This window comes from Juglans microcarpa x Juglans regia, chromosome 4D, assembly GCF_004785595.1.
Source record: "Juglans microcarpa x Juglans regia isolate MS1-56 chromosome 4D, Jm3101_v1.0, whole genome shotgun sequence".
Taxonomy (NCBI): domain Eukaryota; kingdom Viridiplantae; phylum Streptophyta; class Magnoliopsida; order Fagales; family Juglandaceae; genus Juglans; species Juglans microcarpa x Juglans regia.
Window position 1 is genome coordinate 35,350,538 of NC_054600.1, and position 14,368 is coordinate 35,364,905.

General features: G+C 36.2%; 1 protein-coding gene across 8 annotated transcripts; it reads right to left on the reverse strand.

Annotated features, from left to right (window-relative positions):
- Positions 1-14,050, reverse strand: LOC121260688 (DNA mismatch repair protein MLH1-like). Of its 8 annotated transcripts, XM_041162653.1 has the most exons (18): positions 13,851-14,046; positions 12,335-12,534; positions 12,065-12,166; positions 9,401-9,573; positions 9,048-9,120; positions 8,596-8,730; positions 7,810-8,020; positions 7,371-7,519; positions 5,570-5,668; positions 5,039-5,108; positions 4,761-4,896; positions 3,721-3,815; positions 3,519-3,627; positions 3,127-3,292; positions 2,181-2,342; positions 1,456-1,630; positions 794-957; positions 1-418 (listed from the first exon to the last, which is right to left on the reverse strand). In XM_041162653.1, the coding sequence occupies exons 1-18, from the start codon at positions 13,939-13,941 to the stop codon at positions 374-376; spliced, it is 2,355 nt and encodes a 784-aa protein (XP_041018587.1). In that variant the 5' UTR covers positions 13,942-14,046; the 3' UTR covers positions 1-373. The 8 variants fall into 8 exon arrangements, with proteins under 8 accessions (XP_041018587.1, XP_041018581.1, XP_041018579.1 ...); XM_041162647.1 differs by lacking the exons at positions 12,065-12,166; positions 12,335-12,534; positions 13,851-14,046 and adding an exon at positions 10,273-11,142; XM_041162645.1 differs by lacking the exons at positions 12,065-12,166; positions 12,335-12,534; positions 13,851-14,046 and adding an exon at positions 10,273-11,142 and having other exon boundaries at positions 9,374-9,573.
- Positions 14,051-14,368: the final 318 nt, after the last annotated feature.

The window sequence follows — 14,368 nt, forward strand, 5'->3', positions numbered from 1 at the left end:
CAGTTATAATCTCTCAATTCATCTTTCCTAATATAAAAAATTATGTTAACCATACTGTCCAAGCCACCTTGTCGTCATCCTCAGTTCCCATTCAAGTAGCAGATCGAATAATCAAGTTAGCCCCAAATCCAGGTGTACCATTGAGGTGTTTAATTTTGTATGGGGTATGAACTAACAGGGGATTATTGAGGTTCCCAATAGTGGACTATGGCAACCGAAACCCACAAAACCCATAATCCATTGACACTGAACCCAGATCCCTTTACAAAGCAAAGCCAAAAAGTTAATAAACTGAATTACACTATCAATGAACACAGTTGCATCAGACAATAGCCCCATTCTCCTGTCACTAGATCTGAACAGAACAACTATGTCAACATCTTTCAAAGATCTTGTAAAGCTTCTCCAGTGAAGCGACCTGTAGAAAGCGGCAACCCAAGTAAGTTCCCAATCCTAAAATGTAAAGGGCATATAACGCCCTTCCCCCCTTTGGACCATCCCAAAATTGAAAAAGAAGAAATAAATAAACTAAAGAACACAAAGTGAGTGAGTGAGTGAGTGAGGGAAAGAGAGAAGAGTCCTTATATCTAAACGATCAAGCACTAAGAAAACACCTAATTATGGGACTTCTTTCTTAATGCTGGTCAACTGATAGCGTTGTCAGAGTGTGAAGCTTCCTACACAAGATGCATGTGACAAAATAATTTCCAGCCTAGGTCATTGCTCAGTATGTTATTATTTTTTCTGCTTATAGACGGAGATTTCATTAGAGCCTCAATGAACTAAGACTTACCCGGACAAAGGTTCCATTAGTAGCCATAGAAGTAGGTGGCTTGAAAAAGAGTCTCATGGATGGAAACAAGACATGTTGGATTGACCATTCACGCTGGGCCCACACAGTCTCTGCCTCCGAAAGTAGTTCATGCTCAATTTCATTCTCTTCTGTTGTATCATCCCCTGGAAACACTAAATAGCACTCTGAGGTTGAAACCCGACCAAAAAAAGAAGTGCAATGTTCCCCCATAAGGGGTTGAGGATGTAGCTTTTTGATTATGATTGGATTGATGACAACAAAAGGTTCTAAATTTTAATTGCAACAAGAAAGCCAGTTGCTTATACAGTTTAACAGCGCATCAAATATTGCATCCCTACCCTCCTTTCCCTTCTGGGAAATTATGCTAGAGTTAACATGTGAATACAAAAATGCCTGACTTGCAAACATAAAAACATTTTAACCACCCGGAGTTTTAGGTGCAACGCTTTTAAAACTTGAATTCTCATACTGTCTAAATGTGCACTCAAAGGTCGAGGAAAGTGATGAAATCAAATGTATACCATTTTTTGGCTTTTAAAGTAAGTTCATTGAAAAAGAAAGAGCATAGAGACATGAAACTTTAGGTAATTTAGCAAACAAATATTATGGACAGAATGAAAGCACAAGCTACAACACCATACCTATATTCTCAGGAGTATCTTCTTCATCTTCAGGATTCCTGAGAGGTTTTCTCTTTTTGTAGAACTGCAAACCATCACCTGATGGGTTGGGTAACATGGGAGGATGCATTGCATAAAAGTTTCCAAGAGCAGCTGAAATTGATTGGAAGCAATTTTTCTCATCCTCCCAGTCAACCTATGACAAAGACCAAATCAAAGTTCACAGAAAATAAAGTACACATCTCAGCCAAGGAAAAAGAATGTGAGCGCTGATACCAGACTCCTCATGTTTCACCCATAAGTTTCCTACTTGATTAAATCCTAATAGCTGAAATTACTTTCAATTTTCACGTGTTCTTTATGCAGGTGTATCAGCACAAAAGGGACATGCATCTCTCATACTTAACATCAGACTCTCAGATGGAGTGGAAGTTGAAACCAGTTGTTTATAGCACAGTATTATAATTTCTCTCGCCCATTTGCATTCTAGTCCCAAATAAATACCAATATACAACACAAGAAGAAGGTCTTAGACATTGATCAAGTAAAATAGTAGCATAGACGTGGCTGTATGTGTTTGAATGTACATGCGTGTTAATATATCTTTTCAAGTGTGAGTAATAAGGAGACAATCATTCCAGAGCAGAAACTGACGATGCCAATAATCATAAACCAAAAACTTGATATTATATTGAAGGGGAAAACAAAAGCATAAAGGAATAAGTTATATAAACTTGAATGCGTACATCATTGCCCAAACAAAGTACAAATTCAGGGACACGATCCATGTCAGGTGTGTACTGCTCAAGTATGACTGGAAGTCTAGACAAATTTCCACGTATATCAATATGAATGCAGAAATAATCCTCTAACAGTCCAGCCTTTTGCTTGAGCAATTCGGTATTCATCTGGAGAAACATCAAGATATGATGTTAGTTAAAGAATCAATCAAATGTGGCTAATGAAATTAAAAAGGTGCATAGGTGCGGGCAATTTTCTGACATATAACCTCAACTCTATTATGATAACTTATCAAAGGATTTCAAAACAGAATAGATATCTAGAGAACTTAACATAAACAGTTTCAAATTGATTATTGAGGTACAATGAGAAGAGAATTCAGATAGTTAAGAATAAAAAATAAAATTCTAGTAAATTGAAATGGTTCCATATCCCTTTTGCTTGTGTTTTCATCAACCTGGAAGAGAGCTCAGATCCATCAATATTCTTGCATCATGATTGGGTAATCTCTATAGTCACCGTAGACATTATTTACATATTACCAAAAGTTATCCATATTAAGTTTTCTGCTACTGTATAAGGAGTGTATCAGTAGATGAGCACATGTAGACCTTAAATACATATTACATAGACCTTAGTTATCAATACTAAGTTTTTCTGCTACTTGGGCATGTGAACATGCATTGACCTTCACATGCCCGGTTCCAGCCATTCCATGTTCCCACCACACATCTTAAATAAACAGCAAAAGCCAACGGAAAAAGAAAATTCTTATGATGCTTGTGTACACAGGCAGTATAGAAAAGGTTCACCTAAAAATTACAACTTACACAAAGCAATAGAATCTACAAAAGAGAAGAATATTGCTAAAAGCAAGTAACTACAGCCTAACTTAGAAGAGAGACATAGCAAATATAAGAAAGGAGATCACTCCAAGGAAGCCAAAGTTACTTCTGCAATTTTCTCTATTAGGCCATCATTCTCATGGCATCCCGGATCTGAATTGTCTTCTTTCAACGCCATCATAATCAACTCAAAAATTGGAGCCGGGTCACTTAATTGCATAGCATTAAAATGGGCAAACCGGCGCAGAACTTGCTGATACATGAGCTCTTTGCTGTAATTGCATCAAAACAGAAAAAGAAACAATCAAGTCGTATAACAAGTCAAAAATTCAGGGAGGTATGAGAATTAAATATCCAGCACCTACTTCTTTCGAGGCCAATTATTTAGTGTTGGATCTTCGTCACAATTTCATTTTATATCTTGCCAATTTTTCTACAGTTCTATAGATAGTCATTTGATTATATGGAATTTCAAGAAAACTACAACATAATTAGTACCTCAAGTTCACCACATTTGCAAGATAGAGATGTGTGTCGTGCTGAAGCACTGCAAAGATGTCGTCTGCCATTCCAACATATGTACAGTGTCTTACAACTTCCAGCAGACCTGTGAAAACATATTTCTGTATGAACAGCTGCTCTGCTAAACTCAATGAAAGCACCTCTGCTTAACATTCAAATGAGCATGCAAAAACCTCACCAGAATGACAATTACAGTCAATTTCATCAATGAGCTCCTGAATGCTAGTCAGATCTGCCCCCTCCTTTGGGTTTCTTCTTTGTCTAACAGAAGATCTACAAGTGAAAATTATATTTTCTTTAAATAGAATACAGGTTACCAGCTATGCATACAGAGCACGTTAATTCTATTTCAAACAAAAAGAAAATACTCCAACCTCCCCTGAGTGAAAGCACATGGATCTCCCCTGTGTTTCCGGAATTACTCTTCAATCCATGTCAGAGGGATTCCACCAACAGGAAGAGAAATTGAGGAGCCTACCCTTTGCATTTAATAAAGAAAGTCACTTGTACCTTCAGAACAATGAAATTCCTAACCAACAGACTTGCCTAAACCCAGTCATATGCGATCCCTCTCAAACCCCTTTTTATGGAGAATCACATTGCATTTAAGGAATAAAAAAATATTTCGTATTCTAACAAAAAGAAGCACCTAATTGCTAGTTTTTGCTCTATTATCAATCCTATAAGAAACCATTAACCTACCAAATGACCGAAACTGTGATATATATTCACCATTATACATAAAACTAGAAGGTCCTATTAATCTCGATGAAGCTGTGTCCTATCATAACTGGTCCCTGATAATCATAATGACAAAAATTCCCACAGAAAGCAAAAAATAAAAATAAAAATAAAAATAAAAAGAATGATAAGTAAAAGCAAAAAAAATATTAACATGATAATAGCATAACAAGGCCAACGATAACAGTATATCAAAATAGTTAACGCTTAGGTGTATCTCTTATATACTCCCTGTATACTTGGATTGTCATTTGTTGAGTTTGAATGAAATTTCATCTGCTTATATATATAAAAGCGTAACAAAATAGCAACAAAACAAAAGGCTATGAAAATCTGAAGATAGATCATCTTGTTCTAACAGAGTTACCATGCACTTTTCACACTCATAAGAAACAATGCAGAAATCCATCTCTCCAAAGTATCCTTGTTAAAGTTATCCACGTAAAGCAAAGGCATATAAACCAAAAATGGGTCTACCTCACAGTAGTCAAACTCGGATTATTTTCAAGTGGTCCACAAGGCTTAACTTGCAAGTAAGCATGCAACCTTCCAGCAGGATCTAATGAATCTGTTCTGACCATTTTATGCACTGGAACTTTTTGTGATTTTGATCCTATCAATTTATAAGAGTATGAGGCAGTTAAATACTGGGGGAACTCCCAAATTGTGAGCAAGTACGATCAATAGAATATACTACAAAACATTTGGCCAAACAAGGACATGCAAAACAATTAAAGGGAAAATTTTTTGCATACCAGATGGCGAGGGGCTGAAATTAGGGTCCTTGTCCATAGCAATATTACCCGATGGAGATTGTTCAACTATCTACCACACCATGCAACAAAAGAAGCCAAAAAAATTTTACAAGTTAGACAACAACATCAATCAGAATTATCGAGACATAAAAATGGTAAATATTGAAAGCTCCACATGCTGGTCAGACTAGATGAACTTTAGAATACTGATCAAATACAGAAACTATAACCCTCATAAAAGAAACGAAGTTAAAGTTTCATACGCATCATTTTGGTAGCATGGCCAAGCCCTGAGGTGGGGGACTGCATATCCTTTGTCCATGGTTCAAATCCCAGTGCCCACAGTAACAAAATTTTGATGATTTTTAAATGTTATGAAGAATAAGCTCACTAAAATTTGTGTTCAATTCTTTTTGAACTGGCCGTAGAACAGTCCAAATATATACATGGTTCAAAGAAGCATATATTTTTCTTATCAAACACCGGAAGACATCTGGTTTGCAGTTTAGTGACCAAGTTGTCAGGAAATACCTGCTCCCGAAATGTCCGTGACTCATTCGAGTTCCTCAATTTTGATTCAACCACTGACTGTATCTTCTCAATAATAACTTCTTGATTTAAAAGACTTACCTGCATATCAACAAACAGTGTCTTTTTTTATTAAAACCTACCAATATAGTGTTCTAACAAGGGTTTTTTTTTTAAGGACAAGGAAACCCAGAGACTCTGCAAACGCAACATGCCTTTTACCCGGTAAACCTCAGACCCATGGAATGCATCCCAATCACATGGATTCAGTAAATCATTGACTTTTCATCAATGGGACGTGGCTACTAAAAATTGTTTACACCCAAGGGTTCAAACCTTGGACCTAGTCACCTAGAGGGAGCATACCACTCTTTGCTCCAATCGTATTGATAAGAAACAATCAAAGAAGCTAGAACAACTCAAGATGTTTCGGCTTTTTCACTTTATAAGTCAAAAGGGACTCTTGACTATTTCAAAACATCAGATAAACAAGGCATAAATAGTAAACTCAAGATATGGACACATATTGTTGAACGTCTGCATGTTTACATGACCGATGAAGTACAAAGAATACAGAATGGGGCATCCCAAATTCCGTTACTCTTGCATTGAATCTCCAAATCTTGCAGCTACATATTTCATCCCTGTTTTAAAACAAAGTTTTCTGTTCCCAGATATACCATGATAGAAAATAGGAAATCGTTCTTAGTATGACATGTAATGGACTAAGAAAAAATCAAATTGTACAACTGCAGCCTGTTGTTATCCAACACTGCATTAAACAATAAATAAGGGGAAAATACACCTTTCACCTCCAAATAACAGGCTGCATTTTACACTTTACACCCCAAACTACCAACACCATACATTACACCCTCCAACTACGAAAAAAATAAATGAAAAATAGCATGGTCATCCAATTATGAGTCCTGATCATTAAGATGAATAAAAAAAATTTACTTATATAAAAATTAAAAATTAAAAAAAGACAAATGAAAAAGATGTGATATTGGTAGTGTTGCACAATCTCGATCATCAGATCTTAATAGAGAATGCATATTGCAACTTTTGGGTAGTTTGAGACTGTAATGTGTCAATGTTGGTTGTTTTGGGTGCAAAATGTAAAGAACCTATTATTAAGGGTGAAAAGTAAATAACTACTCTCCAGGCAACCAGAATCCTCCTATTTTTTCAAATGAATGTTCTCTTCTAAATAGCAACGACAAAGCCATTATTACACAAAAATTAGCAATGACAAATCCCAAGCTAATCCGCAAAGCTGACCTAGGCTGAATCAAGTTACTCGCCCTGATACAACTTATTTATCAATTGTTTGATTCATTGCTTTAAATTACACAACATCATATGTAGACAAAAAAAAAAAAAAAGGATTGAAATATATTTACCTATGGTGTTCGACTAGTATTTCTTGAAAGGAAAGCAAATACAACCCACCTTAAAAAGTAAAATACTGACATGTTGTAGAAGCTCAATTATGAATCAGGCATAAGATAAGCAATCATAAGGATGTAAGACAAGATGGAATAAAATCTCAGAATGCCAAGGGTACTGATGAGATTCACTGGGTTTTTTCTGTACCTCTAAGGTTTGAAGTTGGCTATGGCATTCTGGTGGGTACAATTCCATCATAAAACTTTAAGCATGTACCTTGAGAAACATTGTTTGTGTTTTTTTTTTCATTTTTTTCTTTCTTCTCCTCTTAGGTAGTCTCGTGATCTTTTTCATTTCTAGGTTGGGCTCCGTGAGAAACAAACAAATATTAAATACTCTTGGAATCATGTACCTCTCTCTTTGTTGGGTGCACATTCACATCAACATGTTCAGGTGGCAATACGATTGACATGTATATGAAGGGTTTAGATGCTTTGGGCAAGGTTGCAGCATAAACAATTTCAACAGCTCTCTTCAATGCAGTGCATTCCACCAATCTATCTGAATAAGGAGGGGAAGGAGTGAGAGATAAGTGAGACTGTGCATACCATTTTATACTCTACCAATGCAAGTACGTAAAAACTATAAAAAAATAAAAATAAAAGAGTTTCGGGACTTTCAGTAGAATATTGAACAAATACAAAATTAGGTGTCCCTACTCAATCTTTTTTTTTTATTTTTATAATTAGGTGTCCCTACTCATTTTTCTCACGCACAATGTGCTTATTAAGGGAGAGCATCTAGATAAACAAAATTTGGCATTCATAAAAACATATTTTATCTGCACATACCATTGATATAAAGTACCATAATTATCTTTTTCGCAACATAATTTGAATTCGAGATGAACCCATCCATCTTGAAAACTGAACTAGATGGATTGTGATCGGAAGTTTCAATTTTGATAAGCGATCGAGCAACTGACACCCCATAAACTGATCGAATAGCATCAAGCCTAGATGATGCAGCAACTGTATGAACATCTGCTCTGCCAGCTCCATGCTGATTAAACCAAGGTAGAAAAAGCTTTACTATGGTGCAAAAGCAAGTTCCAATCATGCAACAATAAACTTAAAATCTCCATTCACTTTGGTTGGTTGAAGAATTAAGAAATTTTATGAGAAAACTAAAACTCGCAAACTTTGGTTGGCTGAAGAATTGAAGTCATGTACATGTATCTTCTGGGATACATAATAGTATAATTCATTTTTATTTTTATTTTGTTATTGATAATCATAGTCGCTTTTATATTGTTTGTTGAATGCTGTATTTGTTCATCCATGATTGTGCAGAAGCTCAAGCTTTTTGAGTCTTCAACACCGTGGGTACAGTGTTTGCTAGTTTTAAAGGGAAGATTGATCCACCATCTTTGGAAACCTCCTGCCGGAATGTCATGATATTTGCTTAAATTGTTAGTCTTAACTTATATACAGTTGCCCTATTTATGTGCATACATACTTGGATTTCAGCAGTCTCTTAATGATTGGTATGTTCTTTATCACAAACCTACATCACTAGGTCAGCCCTAGATTTCAAGACCACATAAAAAGACAAGTCCCGTTTTTGAAGCAACCAACCTTTCGGCATGAGAATCCAACATGTATGTGATGAATGGCAAACCGGCTTAGCAAGTCTACAATCTTCGAATAATCATCGGCAGAATTTTGTAGAGTCTTCCTCCGGGCAATCATGTTATAGAATAGATTCTCAACCTGATGGCACAGGAAGCAAAATTCAAAACCTTCAAGAAAGAAAATGGAAATCTAGTTTTCTGCATGAGCACATCCTACATGTTCGTGCATAAAACTGAAAATATCAGCAAATCCTGGATTTTCCATTAGCAAGTGAAGTTCAATTTCATATTATGTTTTTAATAGTTAACAAAATATAATAAATATCTTTAAATGTTCATGATAGAAAATACCCAAATCATGGGTAATAGTCCGTGGAAGTTGGAACACAAAGCTTTTGCAAATGATTCCTAAAATACTCAAAGCTTTCACATTCCGATCAAATGTCTGCTTCATACCATTATCTGAGTTCCTTTTACAGCAGCGCATGCCTTCGGCTCATGCTCCATGACACCATCTCTATAAGATACTCTGAACAATAAGCTCAAAATATCAAATTAAAATTAATTCACACTCCGTCACTAGCAAACAAGCATTCAAAGAAAATGAGCTTATTCTTTAATCTCAATTATCTCGCTATTCAGCACCCCAATTTCTCACTTTACATGAAACATAAGATTCGAAAGTCTTATTTCCTTTCCGTTTCCTTTAAATAAAATGTCTTGGCCAAAAAGTTAAAAAAAAAAAAAAAAAAAAAAATTAAAGCTTTGTAAGATGCATTTACTCAAAACAACTAGCTCCGCATAGCCACCTGTAACCATGCAGCTGCCCTTTGGTAATGGTGGTGACAGTAACATGACCGACATAAGTCATGCTTGCCAGAGCTTCTCCTCGGAACCCCATTGACTTTATCGTTTGTAAATCTTCAAACGTAGAAAGCTTTGACGTTGTGTGCCTCTCGCATAATATCGGCAAGTCGTCGTACTATAGTGCCAGCACCAAAGACAATGGCCACATTATTATCAAATGAAGAAAGAAAGAATGAAATGAATCATTGACAAAATCCCTTTCTGTTTGGTTGTCAAGAAACTTAAGCGAAAACCAAACCAAAATGCTCAAAAATTTATGAAATTGAAGATTTTTTTTTTTTTTTTTTTTTGAAAAAACTTATATTCTAAAAGCATTAACCGCTGCCATCTTAAGGCTCAGCCAGGTTGCCAAGATAATTAAGGAGAAGGCAAATAAAGCGGAAGCAAAAGATAAGTGACTCTGTTTCTGTTCGGTTTTCGAGAAAGAAAATTTAGGACGAAAGGGAAGCGAATTTCTCAAAAACTTTATTATAAAACGAACAAAGGAAACTGCATGTCAAGCATTAACGTGGAGTTCTACCAAAGTTTCTGTTTGGTTGCCAAGGAAATTGCAGATACGCGGAGGAAAAGAAATAGAAAGGCTCAAAGAAAATACAACCAACTAAAACTGCGAGTTGAATAGAAGAAGAAAATAAACAATATCATGTGAAACAACAAGGCAGGCTATTTTCCTTTCAATTTATTTTCCTGCAGTATCTCCGCCTCCAAACAGAGCATTATCATTTCGATTTTGCTTCCTTTCTCTTATTTTCCAGACAAAGAAAACGGGGACATAGAAGGTAAGAGATTGAAGACAAAGGGCGAAGTAACAAACTCGGATTCCGTGACCGTCGTCGGAGACTTGGATGAGTTTGAGGCCGCCGTCCTTGACAACTACGCTTATGGAGGTGGAGTGGGCGTCGAGGCTGTTCTCCACCAGCTCTTTAACGGCGGATACCGGCCGTTGGATCACCTCTCCTGCCGCGATTCGGTTGACCACGGAGTCATCGAGGCGGGAAATTTTGGGAGGATCTTTTGGTTGCGTCGCTTCGTCCATTTCCATCGGAAGAGGCCCAGCGTCGCAATCGCCGGGTTGGGTTTCCATGAGTGAAGTTCAGACTAGAGAGAGTTCAGACTAGAGAGAGAGGGGGGGAGGGAGCACAAAGAGCGCTCTTCGATTCCTTTTCGTGTAATAATAATGTGGATGTGAACAAAATGCACATGACATCCTAGGTGTAGCCCACCAAAGACAATTCGGCCCAACCCAAAACGCAGATCTTAATAGCAGCCGACTGCAGTTAGTCGTTAAAATGGACGAAAACAAGGCCGCCTAGCCTTGCGGTTGCCAACGGTGGAATTAAGTTTTTGGGTAAAGCGAGAATCAGTAGCCAGAACGAAAACGTGGAGAATCAAAACCAAGTGTTCATGTAACTCTACTCTACCACCGTTTAAATGTTGTTATTAGATTGCTGTGGTGTTGAAGTAATAATGTCTTCTTCATTTGCTGCCATTATGAACACGACATTATTAACGACAAAATAATTAAATTCCCCACAACACCCATATATCCACGTCTCCTTACGAAAGTACCGGTTTGGTTGGAGAAGGGTGAGGGAGGGGGAAGGGGGAAGAAAAACGAGCAGAGAAACTAGGGATGAAGGGGCAAAGCTTTTAGCTTATATACAAATCATGTGTATCCAAGTTCTGCCTCGACCACCAACGAAATGGATAAGAGAAAAGAGAAGAAAACCAGCATACACTCTTGAGAATACATGTAGTTTTCTCTTTTCCTTCGTCTCTGCTCTCTCCTCTCTTGGGTTTCAAATATGTCAGCGGGAGGGCTTATGAACCTCCATGACGGAAATAAAGTACAGATCGGTAAATGGCAGCAACATGGAGGAAGCAGATGAGCACTATAAGAAGATCATCCAAGAGGCCAACTATTCCCAATATTCCTGCAGTATTGTAGATAAGATTATATCATCTTCAGTTACCAAAACAAGTCCACCCACCACAACAATATAAAAAAATTTGGTGTACAAGCAGCAAGATACCTTCTGGAATGATGTCAACGGGGCTGACTATATAGACAGCACTTAGAAACATCTGTACGAAGAAACAGAATAAGAACTTGTCCCTCAAATATCACTAAGGATAAATTTATTCATATAATTTTTGGGCAGCATGCAAAATGGAAAACAAAAGAGGGACTGTCATCTAGACATCCAGCATGACCAAGGCAACCTCCTTAACCATTATACAGGTACGGGTCTTAAGCTACGTCACATATTTCAACAAGTACAAGTTACTCAAATTGATGGAGTTTTTCCATAACAACTTTGATAGTACGAATCACAAAAAACGTTGGATAGTTTGTAAAGGGCTCTAGGACTTCAAAGATCCAGATTGATGCCATGAAACAAAAAATGCCACCATAGCCTATTGTAACAAACCATGCAGCTAAGGCTGAAAAGATATATGCCTTTATTTGATTAAAAAAACAAACTGGTATCCCAATAGACAGATAAATCAGATGCTGATGATGATGATAGCAGAAGTAAGCACGAATCTAACATAAATGATAGATGCTAACATACTTGTCTGCCTATCTGTATTGTTCACTTAACTGCTATGTAGACACGGGCTCTGATAACAAGAGGAAGGGATCTCCGAGGATCAAGCAGTTCTCGTAACAACCTTCGGAGGAGAAACGGAAGATCCCGCATTCTCTGTTGCAAAAAAATAAAAAATTAAATTAAAACATCTTTCAGATGTCAATTCAAAGTGACGCACTGCCAGGTCCCTAGATATGAATGCAATTGTAAATAAGAAAATATGCAAGAAATGTTGATAGCATATTTTTTTTTTTAAATATATTATGGCCACAAATATATTACCTGAACAAGACCATTGGTACCCCCACCAAAAAGCCGATTGTATGTTTCAACCTTTTCTAGAATCTCAGCAGCCTCAGGGTCATGTCGCTGCCTTAATGAAGATTCTCCAGGAATCAACAAGGTAATTTGACGGCGACATAGAGGACATCTACACGGCTGGAGTGCTGATCCATGATGCCAAACAAGCATAATGCAATTGCCTGAACGTGAAGAGACAACAAATTAACCACATGATTATCCTAATATTTTTAGAAAAATGCATTATTATCAATGACCCTTCAAGTAAAATTCTTTTCCTTATTACATAATTCATAATGGAGAGCATACATATTTACAATAAGAATTCAAAGGCTAATAAATACAAGAGAAATGTGATGATGTACTGTGAGTATGCAGCTAGTGTGTTCAATCATTTCAAGTAAGTAACTTGTAATTACTTAGAAAGAAGACATGCTTTTATAGGTATGTACAGTAGAAATATTTTGGAATAAGTTTTATAATTTCATAGGGAAACTGTTTTTCAAAAATAAATAATTATTTTTATAAGAAAATTTAATGACCCTCGTAATTAGGCATAACTCAAGTATACAGGTAGTACACAAGAGAGAAATACCTAATTACAGCCTACGATAAAAAAGAAGCATACAAGTCATTAAAATTAGGAAATTGATAGATATACAACCCATTTTACAACCTTTTATACAAATATGTTTTAAAAGAACCCCCTCTAATACAATAGCCTTAGCCCAAGTCATTACATTTATTTATTTATGTTTTTCAAAAATAAATAAATAAATATATTCCTATACTAATATGATTAGACATGAGTGTAGTTAAAGTGAATAACATAAAATAAGTCGTTCAACTAAGCTATTTGTATGGTAAGAAATCAAAGATTAATATTCGCGATACAATATTTGTAGATGGATCACTCGAGTAAACATATAAGCAACTTCATTCAGAATGAAAAAAATAAAACATTTGCATGATCCTCAACCGAAGACAGAAATCATCATATGCAAATGGAGAGTTTTGCCTACAATCAAAATAGTGAAGAGAAATCTTATGTGGCCTAAAGATGTTTCACATAGCAAGTGATATTTATCTTAAAAATAAAACTCAACTCTAGCACAGCCTTGAATATTAGACCCTGAGACAACCATACGAACCCCTTTTTTTATTGTTCAACTGTATCTAGGGAAATTATTACCAACTTCATTCAGGAAATGAAATCGGCATCACGTCGCGGGATGTCATCTGAAATAATCTAATAAAATGACACTCGAATCCTATGTAAGCCAGTTAATGGCAAGCGCTATGTTTGGCAGCCGATAAATGGAGGAAAAGAATGAGAATACGGAGGCTTTTTGTGATTAAGACTCCCAACAGTTGTTTTATCAGAGGGCATTATAGTTTTCTAGAATTGGCAACGGTAGGCAACGAAAAAGGCAAATTGAATCTCCAATATTTTCCCAGAAATCAAACAGAGGAGAAGAAAAAGAAGAAGGAAGGGCACCGCAGAACCAGTGGGAGCAGTTGGCTTGACATGGGATGTTGAAGCTGCTACGGCACACCGAACAGAAATCGTTCGCCGGAGGACCGTCCATCTCTCAGGCACGTTGTGAATCTGGGCCCTGTACCAAGTGGGCCACCGAGGTAGATCTGGATATATGGAACTGGAAGCAAGCTCTTCCCTCTAAAATATTGCGCATATTAAATTGTTAATATCAAATAAAACTACGCCGAAATATATATATATATAAAAAAAAAAAAAAAAACTACAGTCGTGTATGTGAATTACTAAGAGCACTCTAATTGTTTTTCTATATTTTCTTATGCATCGTCAAAATTTACTCTTTTTTTATTTTATTTTAGTTAATGATTTTTGCAATACACCATATATTAAGTTATCTATTCTTTTTTTATCAAATTTAAATATTTTTTTAATTATCGTCAAATTTATAATATTTTCACATCTTTTAATATTTTTCATTTATTAATACAAATACAATATCTCTAATGTCAAAATGACAT